This window comes from Schistocerca serialis, chromosome 7 (genome assembly GCF_023864345.2).
Source record: "Schistocerca serialis cubense isolate TAMUIC-IGC-003099 chromosome 7, iqSchSeri2.2, whole genome shotgun sequence".
NCBI lineage: Eukaryota > Metazoa > Arthropoda > Insecta > Orthoptera > Acrididae > Schistocerca > Schistocerca serialis.
The window spans coordinates 610,789,408-610,814,668 of record NC_064644.1 but is presented as its reverse complement, the minus strand read 5'-3'; the positions used below and the strand labels follow the sequence as shown (position 1 = coordinate 610,814,668).

General features: G+C 45.8%; 1 protein-coding gene across 1 annotated transcript in view; it reads right to left on the bottom strand.

Moving 5' to 3' along the window:
• Positions 1-25,261, bottom strand: part of LOC126413293 (phorbol ester/diacylglycerol-binding protein unc-13-like) — a 184,988-nt gene that overhangs the window by 41,698 nt on the left and 118,029 nt on the right. The window contains exons 5-6 of the mRNA XM_050083193.1: positions 10,577-10,686; positions 4,383-4,488 (exon numbers count right to left, since the gene is read on the bottom strand). Coding sequence (XP_049939150.1) covers positions 4,383-4,488; positions 10,577-10,686 — 216 coding nt within the window. The remainder of the gene's footprint in view (positions 1-4,382; positions 4,489-10,576; positions 10,687-25,261) is intronic.

Genomic DNA, 25,261 nt, shown 5'->3' with positions numbered 1-25,261 from the left:
TATGCCAATGCATCCACGACTTATACTTCAGCAGTACACGTATAATGCCCGCCTGCACAAGGTGAGAGTTTCCACCGCTTGCCTTCGTGCCTAACGAAGCCTAACTTTGCCAGTCAGGTCGCCCGATCTCTCGCAAATTGAGAATATTCGGAGCATTATGGGCTGGATCCTCCAGCCAGCTCGGATTTTGACAATCTAACGCGCCACTTGGACAGAATTTAGCGCGACGTCCGTCAGGAACAACTGTCTGTATTCGGGCTACATGACGACCAATGCGTTACTGAATAGCTCATTTTATTAAGCTGTTGCTCTTGAATAAACCACCAAATTTTTTGTGAGACTGCAATCATTTCTCTACCTGTCCGTGCACACATCTCCTGATTTTCGCCCCATGCGGGGAATTCGTTTCTTGTACGTCTTTTTTGTGTTAGAGTGAATAGACAGATTAATTTGTTTCTGAACCACGGGAAAATCTCTTTTATGTAAAAAATCTTTATTTAGTTGTATGGTTCACAGTCACAGCATGCAACACTTTTCTTAACATCTCAAGTTACAAGCCTTAAACAATCTTTCCCTGCTGCGTGACATTTTAGTTAGCATATATATTTTTAACCATTTACACCAAAACAATCGTGGAACTGAAGGAGCTTTATACTGTGATTCTTGAGTTTCTCCCGGCGTATTTGATAGTCAAAATATCCACGGGTGTGCTGCCGGTCTATAGTCTCCAACGGGCACAATATTTCGGCGATCATACATGTCGCCATCATCAGGTGAACTGACGGACTGAGCTCCTGTGAACGTGCCGGCACGGAGATCCGTACGCTATGGCTGCTCAGAGGGAACTGGGTTCGGTCGCGGCGGCGGCCGATTTAAATACCCTCCGCCCGCGGCGCGCTCCCTCCGCCGCCCGCGCCCCGCGCCACGGTCGCGCGGTGGAACAGATTGCGACGGCGTCTGAGATGACGTCGGAGTGATGGCTCTGTCCGCCGTGGTCGTCACAACTATACGTTTGCTCGATTTACTCTTGATTAACCCGATCGCTGGTTCCCAAGCCTTGCTAAGATTATAGCCACAGTCACGGTTTATGAGGTCGTCATTGGTGCGAATTTCGATGGCCTCTCTAACAACGCTGTCCCAGTATCTCGACGTCTGTACCAGAATCCTCGTGCGGTCATATTCCATGGCGTGATTTTCCGACAAACAATGTTCAGCGACCGCCGACTTGCTCGGATACATCAGGCGAGTGTGCCTCTGGTGTTCACGGCATCGATCCTCGACGGTGCGCATCGTCTGACCAATATACGACTTGCCACATTGACACGGAATCTGGTACACGCCGGCCTTCCTCAAACCGAGGTCATCTTTGGCGCTCCCCACCAGTGCACGAGTTTTATTTGGAGGACAAAACACAGTTCCGACCCGGTGTTTCTTCAGAATGCGAGCGATTTTCCCCGAGAGTGCGCCTGTGTATGGAATAAATGCAGTGCCTACCTCCTCCCTCGTGACTTCATCCATCTCAAGAGATTGTGCCGCAGTGGTTGGGCGGAGAGCACGTTGAATCTGCCACTCTGAGTACCCATTTTTCCGAAATACAGTTCTCAGATGTTCCAATTCCTGGGGTAGACTCTCTGCGTCAGAGATAGTGCGCGCCCTATGTACTAGAGTTTTAAGTACCCCATTCCTCTGTGAATGGTGGTGGCAGCTGTCTGCGTGCAAATACAGATCAGTGTGCGTAGTTTTCCGATACACCCCATGACCTAGGGTGCCGTCAGCCCTTCTCTTGACCAAGACGTCGAGGAAAGGTAATTTACCCTCCGTTTCAGTCTCCATAGTGAATTTGATGTTGGGGTGTATGGAGTTTAGATGTGTGAGGAAGTCAAGGAGTTTATCTATACCATGTGGCCAGATGACGAACGTGTCGTCCACGTAACGGAAAAAGCAAGTAGGTTTCCATACGGATGACGACAGGGCTTCCTCCTCGAAGTTCTCCATGTACAAATTCGCTACCACCGGTGAGAGTGGGCTACCCATGGCGACTCCCTCCGTTTGTTCGTAGTATTCTCCATTAAAAAGAAAATACGTGGAAGTCAAGACATGCCTAAAAAGTTCAGTGGTCTTCTCGTCAAACTTCTGACTAATCAATTCTAGTGACTCTCGCAGGGGTACCCTCGTAAACAAGGAAACGACGTCAAAACTCACCATGATATCTGACTCATCCAGCCTGAAGCTGTCAAGGCGTTTAACAAAATCCACGGAATTACGGATGTGATGAGGGCATTTACCCACATAAGGACTTAATATTCCCGTCAGGTATTTGGCCAGCAAATATGTAGGTGCCCTGATGTTGCTGACAATGCGGCGTAATGGTATCCCCTCTTTGTGAACCTTCGGGAGTCCATATAGTCTAGGCGGTACCGGACCTAGGGGTAACAATTTCTTAGCGTCACCCTCCTTCACAGAGGAATGGGGTACTTAAAACTCTAGTACATAGGGCGCGCACTATCTCTGACGCAGAGAGTCTACCCCAGGAATTGGAACATCTGAGAACTGTATTTCGGAAAAATGGGTACTCAGAGTGGCAGATTCAACGTGCTCTCCGCCCAACCACTGCGGCACAATCTCTTGAGATGGATGAAGTCACGAGGGAGGAGGTAGGCACTGCATTTATTCCATACACAGGCGCACTCCCGGGGAAAATCGCTCGCATTCTGAAGAGACACCGGGTCGGAACTGTGTTTTGTCCTCCAAATAAAACTCGTGCACTGGTGGGGAGCGCCAAAGATGACCTCGGTTTGAGGAAGGCCGGCGTGTACCAGATTCCGTGTCAATGTGGCAAGTCGTATATTGGTCAGACGATGCGTACCGTCGAGGATCGATGCCGTGAACACCAGAGGCACACTCGCCTGATGTATCCGAGCAAGTCGGCGGTCGCTGAACATTGTTTGTCGGAAAATCACGCCATGGAATATGACCGCACGAGGATTCTGGTACAGACGTCGAGATACTGGGACAGCGTTGTTAGAGAGGCCATCGAAATTCGCACCAATGATGACCTCATAAACCGTGACTGTGGCTATAATCTTAGCAAGGCTTGGGAACCAGCGATCGGGTTAATCAAGAGTAAATCGAGCAAACGTATAGTTGTGACGACCACGGCGGACAGAGCCATCACTCCGACGTCATCTCAGACGCCGTCGCAATCTGTTCCACCGCGCGACCGTGGCGCGGGGCGCGGACGGCGGAGGGAGCGCGCCGCGGGCGGAGGGTATTTAAATCGGCCGCCGCCGCGACCGAACCCAGTTCCCTCTGAGCAGCCATAGCGTACGGATCTCCGTGCCGGCACGTTCACAGGAGCTCAGTCCGTCAGTTCACCTGATGATGGCGACATGTATGATCGCCGAAATATTGTGCCCGTTGGACACTATAGACCGGCAGCACACCCGTGGATATTTTGACGAGCTTTATACTAATTTTAGGTTAAGCGGTGCGTACTAGTGGCCGTTCGCCTACACCGAGCAGCAACCTCTGGCAGCAACAGTGGCTCTATACTGGCTGGCCAGCGAGTGGAACTGACCTCTGATGACTGATACAGGGCGTCATTGAACGGTGCTCACAGCTGTTCCAGATTTCATTAATGTTAGTGGCTGGGGAGCGGTGGTGTGCCAGACTCTTGGCAACCGTGTGTTTTGAGAGGGTGAGGGAGTACTGGCTGTGGCAAAGTCAGACACTTCCTGTATCGAACTACATCACCAGATGCGTTGTCTTGCTCAACGATAACATCCTGGCGCCACGAAGATAGCGCACAGCCACCAGCAATTACACATCAGGAATTTAGCTCCTGCTGTCAATATCAACTGCTACGTGAAACATAGATGGTCATGTTGTGCACGCAATAACAGCCCATACCACCACGATAGCTGGTATGATAACGACGAACGCAATCTGACTGTGCTCGTTATCCTCGCAGCCTGCACGCACGGATACTTCCATCGTGATGCTGTACGCACAACACGTCTGAGAGACGACCTGATGCCCCTCGTGTACTGTGTATTGTTGTCAGCTGCACCACGGCTTGCGCGCCCGCCTCTACTCCTGCGTCCAGGGAAACACAACAAAGGACACCTTTCTGATAACTCATTGTGCTGCAGTTCGGCATCGCACTGTTTGTACGGATACCTGTCTCGCCGCAAAAAGCCCATTTCCTGACCCGACGTTTGTACTGTAGCTGTAGTATCCAGCACGACCAAGTGAAGTCTGTCTTATTGGGCTTTAGTCGCGTGCGGCAGGGTATCCTGCACGCCGCAATCGTGGCGTTTGCCATTTTAACAGCCAGCAGTGTGCACGACACCTGGGGTCTCGAATGTAGGGAGGTGTTTCACCTGTAGGAGTCGTGCGTATCCCCGTAGTAGGGCTCCGGGTAGTACTGGTCGTCCGGGTCGTACAGCGTCGGCTGCCGCTCCAGGCTCGGTCGGCGGTTGCTCGTGCCTGCAAACATGCAACACACCAGTCAGGGAGAGCCACATAAGTCGTTTGGAAAGCTCATCACATAAAATAGCCCTATAAACGTCCAAAATAGACTGAACAAAAATGGCTTCTTCAGAACAATTTCAGAAGCATCTGCATTGTAATTTTATATATACTTCTGTATTTCCATAACTCTACAAAATATCCTTTTAGAAGATTGCATGTAAAAGTAATGATTTCTTCTTCCCCATTACTTCAGCTTTTTGTTATATTCGCGATAAGAAACCATCTCTCGTCAACCCTAAGGTTCTTTTGGATATCCCAGTGCTTTACTTGGCATGGTCCTATTGGAGATGGTATCCCGTTACTTTACTCCAACCTCGAAATGACTTACCCAGCCACTTAAGGTATGGGGACCTACAATTTAACGTGGATCCGAACCAAGTGAAACTTGGCATTTAACAGTCAGCGGTGATAGAGGTGATAACTTATAAAAAGAAATCCTACGATTGACCGAGAATTGAACTCAAAACCTATCAATCTGTGCTCTGGAACTTTTCCATCGAACCACACGTACAATTACCAAGTTTGAACTCGTAGCTTAATATCGACTACTCCGGAAAACCGTTAAACCACAACCGACCGAGCACGTGGCGCAGTAGTTACCACACTGGACTCGCATTCGGGAGGACGACTGTTCAAACTCGCGGCCAGTCATCCTGATCTAGGTTTTCCGTGATTTGACTGAATCGCTTCAGGCAAATCTCGGAATGGTTCCTTTGAAAAGGCACGGCCGACTTCCTTCTCCTTCCCTAATCCGATGGGGCTGATAACGCCGCTGTTTGGTCCTCTACCCCCATATCAACTAACCTCAACCGACAACTTAATTACGTAAACGTAACAATCAATCACTCAGCAACATTTAGAAAAATCTCGAAAAAGGCAAAAAAAAAAAAAAAAACAAGAAACAGCAGTATATAAAAGCTACCTGGGCCAATATACTACGTACCGCAGAGTTACTTACTGTGTATTCCGTTGCGAATACTGCACTCAAGTAAGGGACTAGAATCAATTAAACTAACAAGATAGACGTTAAGCTAAACGATAGAATGAGGGTTCTTACTGAAATGGTAAAAAAAAAGAAACGCCAGTTCCGTGGCTTCATGTATCATCTACTGTAGACAACTAGCTCTCGAACGATAAACGATAATTGACAGAGTGCCGAGAACAGAATAAGATATTCAACAGGTCAATTCCTAGATTCAACACGTCTTCCACACACTAGACGTAAATCTAGAAAGCAAGTCTACCGACAGGAATGCAACAGGACTGGAACAATTTCACTAAGGCAGTTTCTAAGACTCCTGCATAATTAAGTCTCCTGAACATGAAACGTCCCTTAGAAAAATTAATGAATGACTGTGCTGATCAACCTCTTACATTATTTGATTTTCAAACAGCTGAGCAAAACTGAACGTACTCAGACATTACTCTCTTTACTTATTCTGATCAACACTTAACTGACACAATATTTTTAGCGCAACGCAAACTGACTTTTAATAATCCCTACAAAAGAATGGCCCTCACTAACAATAACCTATACCTTTCATGAATCACTTACCTCACAAAACTACTGCAATACAGCGAGCGCCAATACTGCCAGCTAAATAAAAGATTCTAACTACTGAAGGCACTAACTACTGATAGCCATAGTTAGCAAATGAAAGATTTTGATAGAGAATAAACAATGTATTTACCTTAATAGTGTTCAAAAGTCATTATATATATATATATATATCAGTTCATGACATCCAGTCTTACAAATTTACTGTTTCTGATGGACACAAGTCCAGATCATCCGCTCTCAAAACTCCGCCATGTCTCTCCCCAATCCACCACTCCTGGCGGCTCACCTCCAACTGCGCTAAGCTACGTGCTGTTAACAGCCAACTGCCCAACACTACAATGGCGACTATTCCAACAATGCAAGCCAACCACAGACTGCACACAGCACAGTCAGTGATTTTCATATAGGGCGCTACATGGCGTTACCAACATAAAAACCTAAACAGCCTACTTATAAACTAATGGAGCCGAGACAGTAATGACGTTTCTAATTGTTCATCTGCTATTATTTTGAACTGCTTTGTTATTATATTTGCTTGTGTGGTTTGAACATAGCATCCACAAGTGTCTGAGTTATGAAACGAAACTTCCCTGCTTGAGCCGATATGTAACGTTATAACTTGTCCACTTATCAGTGTTACGTTGCAGCCCGCATGGCCTGGCTCGGTTGGCGAGGATTCAAAAATGGTTCAAATGGCTCTGAGCACTATGGGACTTAACATCTGAGGTCATCAGTCCCCTAGAACTTAGAACTACTTAAACCTAACCAACCTAAGGACATCACACACATCCATGCCCGAGGCAGGATTCAAACCTGCGACCGTAGCGGTCGCGCGGTTCCAGACTAGAGCTCCTAGAACCGCTCGGCCACACCGGCCGGCGGTTGGGGAGGGTGTCATAGATCTGTTCTCACCCCTCCTGAGGCAATCTGGTCAACAGCTGCCGGCAGTGGGCCGGAGTTGACGTCTACGAGGTGCCAGACCAGTTCTATCAGGAACAGATCTGTCTTCTTGGTCGCTACTCAACAACCACGCAGACAGATTATGGGGACACATGCCGAGTCTGAACGAGCACTGTCGTCTTGAAAATAAGTACCATAATACCGGCCGCTGCTCGCGTATTAACACACGAGGATGCAAGATGTCTTTGTCGTATCGTTGTGCCGTACGAGTTCTCATAACCGCTAGCAGCTGTGGCCTGAAGTCATACCCGTAAAGCCCCCCCCCCCCCCCCCCACAACAATGCCAGGAGAACCAAAGCTGTGGCTCTCCAAAACATTGGGAGTATAGGACCTCTTCTCGGGTCACCGCCACACTCGATGACTCTGGTCATCGGGAGTAGTGTTGAATCATGTTGAACCACAATTCATCACTGAACACAATGCGACGTCTTTCATAAGCGGTACATGTTTCCCCATGACGCACCACTCCAGACGTAGCTGTTTATGTTACGGTGTTAACGGTAGCCTGAGTCCCTCGTCTGGCTGCTCCTGACCTCCGATCAGTGGTGAGGTACGACATAGAACCAATTACCTTCCGTCTGACTGCAGGCGCAGATGTGAAGGGTTGGTGCACAATATGTCGATATTCGCATGTGTAGGACCGAGCGAGGTGACACACTGGGTTCACTGGATTCGCATTCGGGAGGACGACAGTTCAAACCCGCGTCCAGCGATCCTCATTTAGGTTTCCGTGATTGCCTTACATCGTTTCAGGAAAATACCGACTTGGTTCCTTTGCAAAGGCATTGCCGCCGGCCGAAGTGGCCGTGCGGTTAAAGGCGCTGCAGTCTGGAACCGCAAGACCGCTACGGTCGCAGGTTCGAATCCTGCCTCGGGCATGGATGTTTGTGATGTCCTTAGGTTAGTTCGGTTTAACTAGTTCTAAGTTCTAGGGGACTAATGACCCCAGCAGTTGAGTCCCATAGTGCTCAGAGCCATTTGAAAGGCATTGCCCACTTACTTCCCCTTCCTTCCCTAATCCAATGGGAGCGATGCCCTCGCTGTTTGTTTCCCTCCCCAAATCAACCGGCTTTGCGTTGGTGAGACGTAGTCGACGGGAACGTTGACGTGCGCCTCTCCTCATGTTACCGTGCCGTCCTACACCGGGCCGTTGTCACATCCGAATCCCCCACAAATCTGGACACTGCACGATTCGACCAGCTGGCCACATGGAGAAACACACTAGTACGCGACACATCCGTGACCTCCAGCACTGTCACTCAACATCTGATGCTGCCAACACCCTGTATGCCTCATACCAGGTCTGATAACAACATTGCACAAGAGCAGCACTAGTACACTCTGGTGGCCGTTTTCTTCTCGCAAGAAATTGGAAGTTACATTGACATTCTTCTGGGTGCTTCACACTTTTTGTCGGCAGCGTATTTGTTTGTACAGTATGTTGCACAATTTCTGTTACCGGCTTCTAAGGATTGCGTTGGGGACGTAGGAGATAAAGTTTTGATAAGGAACCCATGTCGAGAAATGTACCGTCTGGATACAAATCAAATTTGAAGAGCGAATCACTTTCAAATCTCCCGCTTCACTAAACACACTCATACTAAGAAAAGTCTAAGAGGTACCGGTCGAGTTATTGGAAGATTGCCATTATCAGTCCATCAGCAAATGTGGTTCCAAGATAATGGCACAAGGGCGCATTTTGCATGTGGCATCCGCGAACATCTCAACCGTACATACTACGGAAAGTACGAATAGATGGGTCGCGGTGGACCATCTCCTTGGATCTACAGTTTTAACTCAGTTTTAGCAACAGACACCAAAATGTCATTATTCACAGTGTTGAGAATGGCTGTGACGTGGGGTCTGAGTGGGGTACAGTGAAGTGGGCGGTGCCCCAGGGATCAATGTTGGGGCCGCCACTGTTCCTTATTTACATAGATGTTATAACCTCCAGTATTACGGGTAACTCCAAAAAATTTCTTTTTGCTGATGACACTAGCTTGGTAGTAAAGGATGTTGTGTGCAACATTGGCTCGGTTTCAAATAATTTCACGACGTAAGTTCACGGCTAACGCTAAATCACAGTAACACTCAGTATTTGCAGGATCTAACACACAATTCAGCAAAACTTGACATTTTAATTTCACAGAATGGGCATATGATTAGTGAAACTGAACAGTTCAAATGTTCAGGTACATACTAAACTGTGGTGGAAATCCTACGTTCAGAGACTTTATGGTGCCATTTTTACTATTCGAACGGTATCTGAAGTGAGTGATCGTTCGACATGAGTATTAGTCTACTTTGTTTATTTTCATTCGCTTATGTCGTATGGTATTATATTTTGGGGTAACTCTTGCCATTCTGAAAGGATATTTTTGGCTCAGAAACGGGCGGTTCGGACAATGAGTGGTGTAAGGTCACGAACTTCTTGTCGACCCTGTTCACGAGTCTGGGTACTTCAACACTGGTTTCTCAATATGTCTATTCCTTACTGTCATTTTTTCTTAACAATTAGCTTATTCCCAAGAGTAAACAGCTTTCACTCAGTTAACACTCGGCAGATATCAAAGCTGCATTTGGTTCGGACTTCTTTAACTCTTGTCCAGAAAGGTGTGCAGTGTAATGCTGCATCCATTTTCAATAACCTACCACTAGAATTCCAAAATGTTAGCGCAGTAATCCACACGCTTTCAAATCAAAACTGAAACGTTTCCGCGGCCGGAGTGGCCAAGCGGTTCTAGACGCTACAGTCTGGAACCGCGCGACCGCTACGATCGCAGGTTCGAATCCTGCCTGGGGCACGGATGCGTGTGATGTCCTTAGGTTAGTTAGGTTTAAGTAGTTCTAAGTTCTAGGCGACTGATGACCTCAGATGTAAGTCCCATAGTGCTCAGAGCCATTTGAACCATTTGAAGCGTTTCCTCATGGGTCACTCTTTATATTATGTCGAGGATTTCCTTTAAAAATTAAGCTGATTCTTGTTCTATTGTTGATTGCGTTTACTTAAATTTATAGCTTGACTTTTTCTGGCTTTACAAAGATTTTAATTTTATCTGTTATCACTTTTATGTTGTAATTTAATGTACTGACACGTTCCATGACCTCGGAGATTTGCCCTTCAATTTGATCCTGCGGAACTTGACGTGTAAATAAATAAATAAACATTTTCTTGCGGACCCATGTGAAGAGTCTTGAGGATGTGACTACTATAAACTCGGAAGAAGATGTCCTTACACTTATTCTGGTGGCAGTATTAATTATTCAGCACAAACCAGTGTTTGTGGATCGTCTGTATGAAAGAACGGTCTCGGTGTGCTTGCTGTGAAGAGGAAGATATGAAAGTGATCCGATCTTCACACTTTTTATACAGCCTCACGGTACGTTTTCGAACACCTGTTCGTATAAAAACACCTAGAAGACTGCAGCACTAGTTGTGAAACACCCTGTGTGCTTCATATTTGTCAGTAGTTTTCCCAAACACTGGATACCATTAGGATTGCAAGAGAGACGGCTACTCACCCCTGGAGCGCTTGTTGGTCCGGTAGTAGGAGGTGTCAGTGTAGAGGCGGTCGTCCAGCTCCTGCGAGTAGCTCTGCACGTAGCTGCTGGCGCTGTACCACGTGTCCGGGCTGCCAAACACACACACGTAGCTGTCACAATGTGCCAAATAAGCAACGAAAATAAACAACGCTGCAACTGACTCTTCATCTTGCCCCGTTTAAGTGGGCAACCAGATAGGACTACCGTGTTCAACCTCAGAGGCACCAGTGCCAAGCTGCTCTGTTCTATGTGAATACGAAGCAAGTAAATGAAATTCGATGTTTCTGTTTACAAGGCGTCTTTAAATATTACACTACGCCAGATAATAGCGACTGATTTTCAACATGATGCAAGATAGTTCATGAAGTTTCTTTTTGTTTCCATGTACCGCGGATATGACGAAAAATGTGGACTCCTTAGTAGAATGCTCAATGCGTGGTTTGGTTTATAGAGACCAAGTCCGATACCAAAATGCAACGAACCTTTCGGAGACTGTGTGGAAGGAAAGCATCGTCCCGATCATCTATTCGTGCCCGGAACTCTTCATTTATGATAGCATGTAGTGTTGTCCATAAACAAGGGGAGGGTCACCACTATTCTTCAGCCGCCAACGTGGGGAAGATACGGGAGGCGTTTGCAAGGAGTTCGGGAAAATCAGTGCGTACGTCGGACACAGAGTTGGGAATGCCACCATCAACAGACCATAAAATCTTGCATAACAAGCTCGATCTTATTCCTACAAGGTGCAGTTTTTTCTGGCACTAAAGCCGACGGACATACCTCAGCGCGAACAGCTTGTACTGGATATACTAGCCAAGACTGAAGCAAACAAATACTTTTTGCAAAAAAAAAAAAAGTTTCTTCAATTCAGCGAACGACTCATGTACCTAGAAAACGGAACCGTATATGGGGATCGGAATATCCTCAAGGTACACATGACACGGTCAGAGAGTGTGTCAAGATCTGTGTGTCGTGCGAATGGTTGCACCATTGCATCTTTGATCCATTCTTTATCAGCGAGTCAGCCGTCAACAGTGATGTTTGTCTAGACTCCTACAAGGCTTTTTTACAACAATTCGAACACCTCCAACCTGACGCCCTATTCCCGGAAACCGGTCACTATATGTTCGTCAATTCCTGGATGAAATGTTTCCGGATAAGTGGATTGGACGAGATGGTCCGATTCGGTGGTGACCCCTATCACCGGACATCGTACCATGTGGTTTATTAAATGATCAACTGTACCGAATCAAAGTAAAGAACCTCCAGGACTTCAAGAACATGCAACCGCAATACGCTTGAACACGTTTCCATGGCGTTTCTGGAGCGTACATGGAGAGAACCTGAATCCAGACTCCAGGTTGTCCATACAGCTAGAAGTGCACAAATTGACGCATATAATGAGAAAACAAAACTGAATGAGTTGTTTTATTACAAGTTGAAGATCAGTTGCTGTTATCTACTCTAGTTTTAAAGTTATGTTTAATGCTGTAAAGGTAATCAATGGCCAACCTTTACTTTTACATCGCTGCTCAGTTCAAGCACAAGTATTTATTTCATTTTATTTCTTAGTTTGTATAAACACTGTTGGTAGTGCAGCATCGACTCTCAGGTTTCTGTTGTTTACAGTAGCAGCACGGAGTGTGCTTGAAATTTCTATTAAGTTTACACCTCTTTTCTTCCAAAATATTCAATTGTAGTCCGTGTGGCCTTGCGTTTTGGAATTTTACGGCCAAGTCTAGATCTGTAGGGTAAATTGACAATAACAGGATGTTACCGAAACTTTTGCTATTTATCAAGAGTCAGTAATGTTACAGTAATTAACAAAAACGTTCAATTTCATTGACCAAAGAGAAAAAGTCATGAATACAAAGTAAATGTACATATGTGTTAAGATAAATAGAAGTTTCATGAAAGAGCTACTTATAATAAAAATAGATAAAAACAAAGCAAGATAAAAGTGTGATATTATAGCGTCATGAAGAAAGCCTTTAGAGCTTAATATAGCGTGAATGCTTCGAAAAGAAATCAGATAAATCGTCTACTACAAATATTATGCTCAAATGTGCCGGCGGTTACAGATGTGTGGCTTATGATGAAAAGCAAACTTTTAAGTGCAACAAATCGTTGTGTGAGTACGGCTAGCAGCTTGCAAGCATAAAAATGGAATGGTATCAGCGACAAAGGAAAAGGAGAAGCATATTAAGCATTCGAAGCTTGACAAACTACCATACACTATACCAGTAAATTTCCAGTCTTGATAAAAAGAGAATACTATTTGTCTAGTAGCAAATAGTGCATGAACACAGTAACTATTTGTCTAATAATAAACCGTGCAGAAACACAGCAGAGCTGTTTCGTCATGTGTATATTGTGTGCGGGAAATCCATTAGTATAAGCTCACAAATTTGTTAAAGAAAAGTTTTTAACGCAGTACATTCACAAGAATCAATAAAAGCGCTAGTGTAGCTGTGAAAATGTAGACGTCTCCTTCCATCCAGTGAACAGATCTGTGTGCTCCCAAGCAGACTGCCGTACACAACATTGGAGAGTTCACTGTGTGTGCATTCGTGTGTTTGTGAGCGTTAACGGTAAGTTCAGTAAAAGAGTATCAGCTTCCTACACTGTCTTACCTATCGTCTGTGTCCCAGGAGCCTTTCTTATGTCTATTCGGGATGCGTGAAATGCAAAGAAACACAGGACAACCACTAAGACATGCCCACACAATACAGTCTCAACGTGCACACACACAAGTGCTCAGCCAAACAAGACAATATATGACGTCACACAGAATTTTTTAAACAACTAAAATGTCTCATGAATACACTGGCTCCGTCATAATGAGGAACCAGCCTGTTTTCATCATTATTTTCTTGTATAAATGTTCGCGGATTTCTTGCTGTGTCAGATTTGTAGGTTGATTTTGTGAAATAAGTGACGAAATAGTCACGGGTTCTCCATTGTACCATTGTCTCATTCCCTTATGTAGCGTTTCGCAGATCTCGCATTATATTCAGCGTCTCATCTCCAACCTTGCTTCTTTCGCTATGCTTACGACATTTTTATGATCTGGCCGCATGGGATCGAAGCTCATGACTTGTTAACTAATCATATGAATAGAATGCAAATTTGTATAAATTTCACCGCTGTGATGGGCAGAGAAGGAAGATTATCATTTTTGGGCAGTTTTTTGAAAGAAAATTAGATGGGTGGCACGGACATTGTTTACTGCAAACCAGTAAATACTGACCACATTTCAGTTGTCAAAGGTTTCAGTACCCAGTACGATAGAAAGCAGTTTTAAACACACTGATACGAAGAGCTAAAACCGTTTCTGAGACGGAGTTACTGAATTGCGAGAGCAGGCATCTGAAAAAGTTATTCGCGAGACGTTAAGTTAGCCATCCCCAAGCAACGAAAACAGGGAGATAATCATCACAAGATTATCAGTCTGTGGCACTCATTCGGGTCTTCATAAAAAAAGGGCAGTCATGGCAGACGCGCTATTCAATTCACTTCCCAAACATACAAGAGGAATGAATAGATGTTGTGCCCAGGAAACTGTAGTCTTAGTGTCAATGTTCCTGGAATTTATAAAATTTTTCTTGATTGCCGTAGTAGTTATATTGATTTGTCAATACGGATGGTTTCAGAATCCTACACAGAGCACCAACGCCACATCGCGTTTCCGACAAATGTGCCTTACAGACAAACCTGCTATTATTATCGATGAAAAGAAAATCTTATCCTATTCATCTACCTACTGTGATTCCGTCATCAAAGAAGCAGTTCAGATCACAACGGAAACAACAGCTTTAACCGGGACATTATTTATACCCTTAGTGTAGCATCGGATACTTGATGTCGTAAGGCAGTAAGGATATAAACTGTATATTCACCATCTAACGGAATCTGCATCGCTATAACGCACAGCCATCGACGTAATCTCTGGTAGCATATGGAAATTCCGTGACGTCGTGACGTTGCCATGACGAAATTCGTCCAACTAAATGAAGAACGACGCCATCCACAGATAATTTATAACAATAACGAAAGAAGATATCGTCGGAAGTTTGAGTTTACATACAAATCTGACGTGGCAAGGAATCAGTATAACGTTTATCCAAGAACGTCGCAGCGAAAAACTACGTTCTCATAGGAATTTCTTGTGTGAAACAAAAAGAGTAAAGTGATTCCTATTTGTTACAATCATTAATGTATTAATTATTTTGTAAAAACTATATTTGTGAGTAAATATAACTGTCAGTTATGTATGTCTGTGGTATTCTACAAGTTCAAAATTTTGTTTCTTTTTTGAATTATAATAAAATACAACTATAACAACAGCTCTAACTAAACACTGTTAGTTTTAGTGTATCTGTAAATAGGAAATGGGTGCTAAGTAATTAAAATGTACAAAAGATAGAATAACTAATTCAAGGGGTCGACATCATTTTCGTTATCAGATAAGGAGTAAGACTGATTAACGTCCCTTGGGGAGCGTCCACAGGCACATGAATTCTTTTAAGGATATCGCGGGCGCCTTTGATTACAAAAAATTTTATTCATAAAATCAACTATTGTAATTTTGTCTGTGTGACCATTATCAGGAGGAGTAATGCGAACATTATACTTCAGTCGGCTACACGCCAACAACTTAAAAATATATAGCTGTAAGCTATCTTTTAAAGTTATGACAAGTCCTGAAGCAGAATTTTCACAGCTCTCAACTTGATAGTTGCCGCACGGCCGAAACTGCAATACAAATGTTATGAATAACAATTTTACAATCAAAGGTGACAGTGAAGTCCTTTAACAAGAACGTAACAGTCAGAGATTCTACTTCGTCACAATATTCAACAGTAGAAGAAACATGTAATTTAAGTCAACTCCGTACCTAGGTATCCACCTGAGAAGCTTAGCATTAATTGCTTCTGGTTGCTGTTCCGAGGATCCGGGTTCCATCCCGGTTCTGGCAAGGTTCTTTCTCTGGTTGAAGGAATGAACTGGGGTGCAGACACGAAGAGAACACGGCAAGTGCCATTCCATATTTCCCAGCAATTTTGCAGAGTGGAAGAGGGGTCAAAATAAGTGCTCACGTATCTTGGCTCATCCGCAGGTAATCGACCATTTCTGATAAAACGATGGTCAAAGTCTTCGAGGTATTTTATGAGCCTTTTAGGGTGTAATAAGTTCAACTGAAGCGGTGGCGCAGTGGCTAAAATCACGTACTAGCACTTCTGCACCCCATGTTCGAAAGTACATTACTGTTTTTCCCTTACCTATCAGAGCGATCCTTCGTTACTCCTGAATGAAGATGGAATACCAACCTGTCCGTTGAAAGTTATCCCTCGGAGGTGTACGCCACTCAGTGAAGTCAGTGACGTATATTTCTACAGGCAAACAAAACACTTCCTCCGAAATCTGCGGAAAAGCACAACACGGCCAAGGTATATCACAAGTAGACACGATGCAGTAAAAATCCGTGCACAGATACATAGCCAACTGCAAGTGTCAGTTTTTGGAAAACTTTTATGCATGTGCTGCCGCGAAATTAATGCCAAAGTGATAAATCTTCAGCAGTGATAACGAAGTTTGTTTCCCGAGTGAGATTCATACGAAGAAATGTGACCGTGGCGAAACTGCCTTTGCGCGATGCTCACGGTGTACGGAATTTCTACACTCCTGGAAATTGAAATAAGAACACCGTGAATTCATTGTCCCAGGAAGGGGAAACTTTATTGAGACATTCCTGGGGTCAGATACATCACATGATCACACTGACAGAACCACAGTCACATAGACACAGGCAACAGAGCATGCACAATGTCGGCACTAGTACAGTGAATATCCACCTTTCGCAGCAATGCAGGCTGCTATTCTCCCATGGAGACGATCGTAGAGATGCTGGATGTAGTCCTGTGGAACGGCTTGCCATGCCATTTCCACCTGGCGCCTCAGTTGGACCAGCGTTCGTGCTGGACGTGCAGACGGCGTGAGACGACGCTTCATCCAGTCCCAAACATGCTCAATGGGGGACAGATCCGGAGATCTTGCTGGCCAGGGTAGTTGACTTACACCTTCTAGAGCACGTTGGGTGGCACGGGATACATGCGGACGTGCATTGTCCTGTTGGAACAGCAAGTTCCCTTGCCGGTCTAGGAATGGTAGAATGATGGGTTCGATGACGGTTTGGATGTACCGTGCACTATTCAGTGTCCCCTCGACGATCACCAGTGGTCTACGGCCAGTGTAGGAGATCGCTCCCCACACCATGATGCCGGGTGTTGGCCCTGTGTGCCTCGGTCGTATGCAGTCCTGATTGTGGCGCTCACCTGCACGGCGCCAAACACGCATACGACCATCATTGGCACCAAGGCAGAAGCGACTCTCATCGCTGAAGACGACACGTCTCCATTCGTCCCTCCATTCACGCCTGTCGCGACACCACTGGAGGCGGGCTGCACGATGTTGGGGCGTGAGCGGAAGACGGCCTAACGGTGTGCGGGACAGTAGCCCTGCTTCATGGAGACGGTTGCGAATGGTCCTCGCCGATACCCCAGGAGCAACAGTGTCCCTAATTTGCTGGGAAATGGCGGTGCGGTCCCCTACGGCACTGCGTAGGATCCTACGGTCTTGGCGTGCATCCGTGCGTCGCTGCGGTCCGGTCCCAGGTCGACGGGCACGTGCACCTTCCGCCGACCACTGGCGACAACATCGATGTACTGTGGAGACCTCACGTCCCACGTGTTGAACAATTCGGCGGTACGTCCACCCGGCCTCCCGCATGCCCACTATACGCCCTCGCTCAAAGTCCGTCAACTGCACATACGGTTCACGTCCACGCTGTCGCGGCATGCTACCAGTGTTAAAGACTGCGATGGAGCTCCGTATGCCACGGCAAACTGGATGACACTGACGGCGGCGGTGCAGAAATGCGGCGCAGCTAGCGCCATTCGACGGCCAACACCGCGGTTCCTGGTGTGTCCGCTGTGCCGTGCGTGTGATCATCTCGCAGTGTCCGGAGCAAGTATGGTGGGTCTGACACACCGGTGTCAATGTGTTCTTTTTTCCATTTCCAGGAGTGTATTTTTCGAACGTTACTATTCGGAATCATACAAAGGGAAGCAGCAAATCGTTCAGAAGAATGAACATAAGAGCAAAATATAAGTACTGATATAACTCTGAAATTTAAGAATATTAAAATTTAAACCCCTGGAATACCATACACACGTATATTATGTACTGAATGTGTGACGCTTGCGAGACCCTGTTGTAATTTTATAGTTAATATAACGCCCCTATATCTCATAACTTCGTATAGCAACGCTTCTACCGACAGGTGTAGATAAATGAATTAAAAACAGTAATCGCGTTTCGACCACGGGTTGCAAATGTATGAAGTCATGAAGGGGCTATCCGCTGTACCACCACCTCGGCTGAGCTTCCTGCCGGCTGAAACGCATCTCAATTACGTGGGAAACTTCGACCATTGTTTTCTCAGAAACGATGGAGTATCTCCGTGTTCGCTTATTTTGATCACTCTTCCTGTGAGCAAAATTTCTTGGAAATCGGGTGATGGTGTTTGGCGTGTTCTCCCTGACAGCGGCTCCAAGGTCAAGAAGGCCTACAACGGCCGTGTTCTCCACCTGCGCCTCCATTCCCTACTGGCAGAGATGGAACGGCTCTCAGTCATCCGCATTGGACCGTTAGGCTTGCTTTTGACACATCCAGGTCATCAAAAACGGCGAAAGTTTCACCTATCATCATGCGGCAATGAAACTTCGTTTCACTTATGTCTGTCACTATCCTCGCTGAGCCCAACCTCATTCTATCTTGCAAACTATCGGATCTGTGGCGAGAATTATAGTCGAAACATCTTATGAGTTAAAAGCAGACCTTAGTGATAGTATAAATAAGAAAGCTTTGCCACTCAGAAGCAACTAATACTAGATACAAATGTCTTGTTAATTTTGTAATTTCTTTAGAGAGAGTCTGGTGAGAAATTAAAAGAGAGAAAGATGCAATCTAGAAAACAGAACCTAAGAAATCAGAACCTGTCCAAACTTCATGATTAAGACATAGTTTGATTAAGACACTGTAGGAAACGGGAATTGTTAACAAATGACACCTTGACTCTGTGCCTGAGTGATGATTTCATTAAAACTTCACCCTTGGGCTACTTTCATTATCAGTATTATCAGCACAAAAAATAACCATTCTTCCACATAAATAATGGTGTGCGGTTATAGGCACAGTGTGAAAATGGACCGTCGAGGTCTGAATACTGGAAGATGTGTTGAAAGCTCAAGTTGCCATGAGTCATTAATAAATGAAACCAAAAGACTACCGTGGTGTAGGACCAGAGTCTACTGGGATCCGGTGAAAGGTAACGGGAAACACGAGTTCTGGAGACCCATACATATCCAATTCATGAGATTGTGGAGTGGGTTGCAACACTCTAGCATGGCGTAGGACCAGAATCAACTGGGACCTGGTGAAAGGTCACAAGGAATACCTGTTCTGGAGACCCACACGTCTCCACTTCATGGGAGAATCAAATGGGACAATGTGAAAGGTCACAGGCAACACTTGATCTGGAGGCCCACACGTTTCCACTTCATGGGATCGTGGAGTGGGTTGCAACACTCTAGCAGGGCATAGGACCAGAATCAACTGGGACTGGGTAAAAGGTCACAGGGAACACCTGATCTGGAAACCCACACGTCTTCACTTCTCGGGAGAATCAAATGGGATCTGGTGAAAGGTCACAGGGAAAAACCTATTCTGGAGGCCCACACATCTCCACTTCATGGGATCGTGGAGTGGGTAGCAACACTCTAGCATGGCGTAGGACCAGAAGCAACTGGGACCCTCTGATAGGTCACAGGGAACACCTGTTCTGGAGACCCACACGTCTGCACTTCATGGGAGAATCAAATAGGACCCAGTGAAAGGTCACAGGGAACACCTGTTCTGGAGACCAACACGCCTCCACTTTATGGGATCGTGGAGTGGGTTGCAACACTCTAGCATGACGTAGGACCAGAATCAACTGGGTCCCGCTGAAAGGTCACAGGGAACACCTGTTCTGGAGACCCACACGTCTCCACTTCATGCGAGAATCAAATGGGACCTGGTGAAAAGTCAGAGGATACACCTGTTCTGACGGCCCACACGTCTCCACTTCATGGGATCGTGGAGTGGGTTACAACACTCTAGCATGGCGAATGACCAGAATCAATTTGGACCCGGTGAAAGGTTACAGGGAACACCTGTTCTGGAGACCTACACATTTCACTGGAGAATCAAATGGGACCAGGTGAAAGGTCACAGTGAACACCTGTTCTGGAGGCCCACACATCTCCACTTCATGGGATCGTGGAGTGGGTAGCAACACTCTAGCATGGCATTGGACCAGAATCAACTGGGACTCAGGGAAAGCTCACAGCTAACACCTGTTCTGGAGATCCACACGTCACCAATTCACGGGAGAATCAAATGGGACCCGATGAAAGGTCACAGGGAACACCTGTTCTGGAGGCTCACACGTCTCCACTTCATGGGATCGTGGAGTGTGTGGCAACACTCTAGCATGGCGTAGGACCGGAATCAACTGGCACCCCGTTAAATGTCACAGGAAACACCTGTCCTGGAGGCCCACATGCCTCTACTTCATGGAATCGTGGAGTGGGTTGCAACACTCTAACATGGCGTAGGAACAGAATCAACTGAGACCCGGTGAAAGGTCACAGGGAACACCTGTTCTGGAAACCCATATGTCTCCACTTCATGGGAGAATCAAATGGGATCCAGTGAAAGTTCACAGGGAAACCTGTTCTGGAGGCCCACACGTCTCCACTTCATGGAATCGTGGAGTGGGTTGCAACACACTAACATGGCGTAGGAACAGAATCAACTGAGACCCAGTGAAAGGTCACAGGGAACACCTGTTCTGGAGACCCACACGTCTCCACTTCATGGGATTGTGGAGAGGGTTGCGACACTCTAGCATGGTGTAGGACCAGAATCAACTGGCACCCGGGGATAGGACACAAGGAACACCGGTTCTGGAGACACACATGTCTCCACTTCATGGGAGAATCAAATGGGACCCGGTGGAAGGTCACAGGGAACAACTGTTCTGGAGGCTCACTCGTCTCCACCTCATGGGATCGTGGAGTGGGTTGCAACACTCTTGCATGGCGTAGGACCAGAATCAACTGGGACCTGGTGAAAGGTCACAGGGAACACCTGTTCTGGAGACCCACATGTCTCCACTTCACGGTAGAATGAAACGGAACCTGGTGAAAGGTCACAGGTAACACCTGTTCTGGAGACCCACACGTCTCCACTTCATGGGAGAATCAAATGGAGCCCGGTGAAAGGTCACAGGGAACACTTGTTCTTGAGGCCCACGCGTCTCCACTTCATGGGATCGTGGAGTGGGTTGCGACACTCTAGCATGGCGTAGGACCAGAATCAACTGTGACCCTGTGAAAGGTCACAGGGATCACCTGTTGTGGAGGCCCACACTTCTCCAGTTCATTGGATCGTGGAGTGGGTTGCGACACTCTAGCATGGCGTAGGACCAGAATCAACTGGGAGCCGGTGGAAGGTCACAAGGAACACCTGTTCTGGAGACCCACACCTCCACTTCATGGGATCCTGGTCTGGTTCGTAACAGTCTAGCATAGTGTAGGACCAGAGTCATGGCTGAGTCTTGCTGAAAGATCACAGGAAGCACCTGTTCTCAAGAGCCACACTCTTTCGACTCATGGAAGAATGGAATCACCATGGAGGACTACGGTTGTCAGCAGTGAAAAATTCACCAGTCTTCAATCTAACGATATTCAAATTTTAAAATGCGGTAAAAGTGGCTTTAAGAGTCGAACATGAGTTACGTTCCTTACAAGAAAAAGGCTGATTTGTTGGTTCTTTAAACAATAACTCAGAAGGGAAAGATGTGACGGGTCAGCCAGGGGTAAGGATAATGAGGAAGGAGAGGCGCGTTCTGCTAGATCTGCTAGGACAGGCAGGCTATATGCATTGTGCTCAAAATAAAAGTGGCACCGAAGATATTTCTGATACATTCAGATAGGCAATCTCCCTTAATTACGACAGCTGTTTGGAAAGGAAGGTCCGATCGGTCGCGAAATGTATACCACAGTGAATATCGCAAAATTCAGCCACACATTGCAGCTATCTCTCTGAACAGTCGCCGCTGCGACTTATACATTTGTCGTGGCGTTGTGAGAAATTCCCAGTACCCTCCTCACAGAAAGCAGCCACCTATGCTTTTCGCCAATTCTCTACGCCCTGTCTGCCTTTCGTTGTTTTTGCCAAAATGTTGTCTTCGTAGACAGAGGTTCAGGAGGGCAGAGACGAACAACGGAAGGAGCTAATTAAGGGCTGTATTGTGGGTGATCAAACACTTCCTATCGAAAAGGCTGCAGGACCTCCTTTACTACCCATGCAGCATGCGGCTGAAAATTAACTTGAAGAAAAAAATGCGTGACAATTATGTTATGGGGGCTGCATAGCTTCGGGCCAAGTCTCTCACCAGTTACACATACTCGGCGGGAGACACTGTTGTTTCTACGTGATCACTTTGCTCTCCAAACTGAAAAGAGCGGCGTGAAGCGATCGACAAGCACATAAAGACATTTGCCAACACAGCTGTACAAAGTTCCATCGGATTTTCACAGTTGTTTGCATTTCGCGCCTAATCGGATTTTACTTTCCGAGTACGCCTCGTAATAAAGACTATCATGAGCTTAATTCATACGCACCCGAAGCTAATTACATAGTTGTGTTGCCTGCCTTAAGGTACGTGAAATATTTCCTGAGCCAGTTTCTTTTTGATATCGCTATATATAGGCGGATTTCACTGTCGAGAAATGGACCGTGATTAAAGATTCGTTGGGAGAGGATGTGGAGAGCGTATGTGTTTAGTGTTGTGGGAACATGTTGGAGTATTAGGATCATAGACGGGGGAACGGGCTAGGGAATAACTGTCGTCACGTTTGCGGCCAAATTCTGATATACGTAGCTGTTCAATGTGGAAGACAAGGATGAGGAATTTTATGGGATGATAGGGGGCAGGTTAAGCAGATTCAAAACGTTGGGCGGTATGTATGGTGTTCTAAAATCTGTAGTGCTTGACAGAACTTGGATTAGCGGAAATCCATGCTACATTTGCATAGTAGATGATGGGTCGGACGACGCGTTTATGGGTTTGGTGGACTGTGGAATGGTAAAATTCCTATATTTGGCCGTTTGGTAGTTTTAGTGTATAGTGGGCTTTCTGTTGAATAGTTATTAGGTGGGGATTTCCTTTTAGCTAGCTAACAAGGATTAGTCTGTGGTAATTTGTTGTACTAGTTAACTCGATTTGACGGTTGTAAATGAAAAGGTAAACGTTGTGTTGTTGGAAGCTGTGAATGGCTCTTTCTGTTATTGTTACCTGGGTTTTGGAAGAGTCTATTGTGAGTAGCCACTAGTTGCACCAGAAAGTAATTAGTTTGGGATGGATCTGGAGGGTCTGTTGGGATTTCTTGTGGACGGGGTAGAGGGCTAGGAATGTTGGTGTCATCGGTATACAGGGGGAGCTGTGCCGGAGAAAGTGGCGTAGGCATATTGGCTGCATGTAACACGTGGAGCAGTGGAAAGAGGACAAATCCTTGGGGCACAGGGTCTGTAATACGAAAATACGCGAATTAGTGTCGTTGAAGGTGACATAGGAAGGGCCGTTCTTTAGAAAGACGTTGAGAAGATGAACACAATTACATAGAATTGCACAGGTCTGTAACTTGATGAGGAGACTGGAATTCCTCACGTTATCATATGATTTCTCGAGATCAAGGGATATAAAAAATGGTGGACTGCAGTTGTTAATTTGGTGGGATAGGAGATGTGTAACGTAAAGGAGTTGGTCATTGGAAGAAAGGTTGGGCGTAAGACACAGTGGTAAAGACAAATCGGAATGTTTCGGTGTCTATGAAAGCGTCGGTATACAATGGACTTGAAGACTTTTATGAATACTGAGTCAGGGTGGTGGAGCGGTAGGAGGTGTCACTGGCGGGTTTATTAAGTTTGAGGACAAGTAGGATTTGAGACGTTTACCATGGTATAAGGTAAAAACCTATATGGGCGATTACGTTGTAAATAAGGATAGCGTTTGTAGGAGGGAGACGGGCATTCGTTCAGGAATCTGTAAGTGCAGCAGTCATGACTGAGAGCTGTGTTGTGCTTTAATGCAGTAACTGTTTATTGGAAGGTGTGTGATAAGAATCGTGTGCATGATACCGAGAGACTATCCTCAATCTTTCGTGCCTGTCTTCATGGATGTTGGAAACAAAGGCAATGCTGAATCATCCATCACTGTGTACTTCGAAAACGGCGCCGTAGTTCTAAAGCCTCCGGAAGACCTGTGAGCTTAAAACTCTTTCCCAACTCCTTGTCGTGCCACCTGTCGGAGTCAACTGAAAGCGAACGCGCTTCTTGCGCCGGCCGAGAGATGGTGCGTTGCGACGCTGGTGGCAGAGCGTGGCGCCACGGTCGATAGCGGACGCTATAAATAGTCTCGCGCCGTGCGCCGTCTCGTCCCATCTCGTTCCGGACTTCGACCCCGGTGTCATACTGTCTCGCCTGTGTGCCGGCTGACACACATTCAAGCGCGAAGGCTAGCCGTGGCTAATTATTACAAATGGCCTGTCAGGCCCGTTAAATTCGAGCCATATTTTTGTGGTAGGTCCTCCCGTCAAAAATGCAGACGTTTAATGCTTCCCTGCTGAAACAATGCGTCAATCAAATGATAGTTATTTGTGCAATATAGCTCAGTTTGACACATTTTCAAATGTGTCTGTTAATGACACAATTCAGCGCTCAGTGTTCGATGTATGAGTCGTAGTTGGTGAGTTAAGATATTATCTGGAGAAAACTTTAGTCAACCACGATTTTAAATTCCAAATCCTTCTGTCAGGAATTTAATTATGCTCTCTTGAATGTGATAGTATCATAGCACGCCACAAAAGGAGATACGCCCTACACAACTTTGCCAGACATCACTTTCTATTTGAGTGCTGGCTGGTACAATATGGAGTACAAGACATTCATTTTATTTCCTTGTGTTAAAACCACTTGCACATCAGTAAGATAATTATACGTACTTCTGTTTGCGTGATCGCCATTTAAATCAATTTCAGAGTCTGACAAGTAGTAGTAACAGGATAAAACTGTACAGTGCAAATGCCTAGTTACTGTAGGACACTGCTAAAAGAGTATGAGAGTTAAAGTGACTGGGTGCTTCTGTTTATATTCTGAGAACCATCTGGTCATACAATGTTGAGGATTTCACGACTGCTACAAGCGGTTTTCAAGGGAAATGAAATGGCTATTTACGTTTATGGGCTCTTCTTGTCGTTCTGGGCGAGATGAATCAATATAAAGTTGTAGATTCAGAATCGGATTAGTTTGTCGAAATTGTCAGCAGATGATGTGAACGACACAGAAACGTTGCACTATTTCCGCAAATTAACCCATCTGGAAAGCACGTAATCGCAAATTACTTGCATACCTCTTTTTGCAGAAGATCTTACACGAAACTGTACTACATTCGTCACGAATTATTTTTCATTTTGTGAATTAAAACTCCTAATTAGT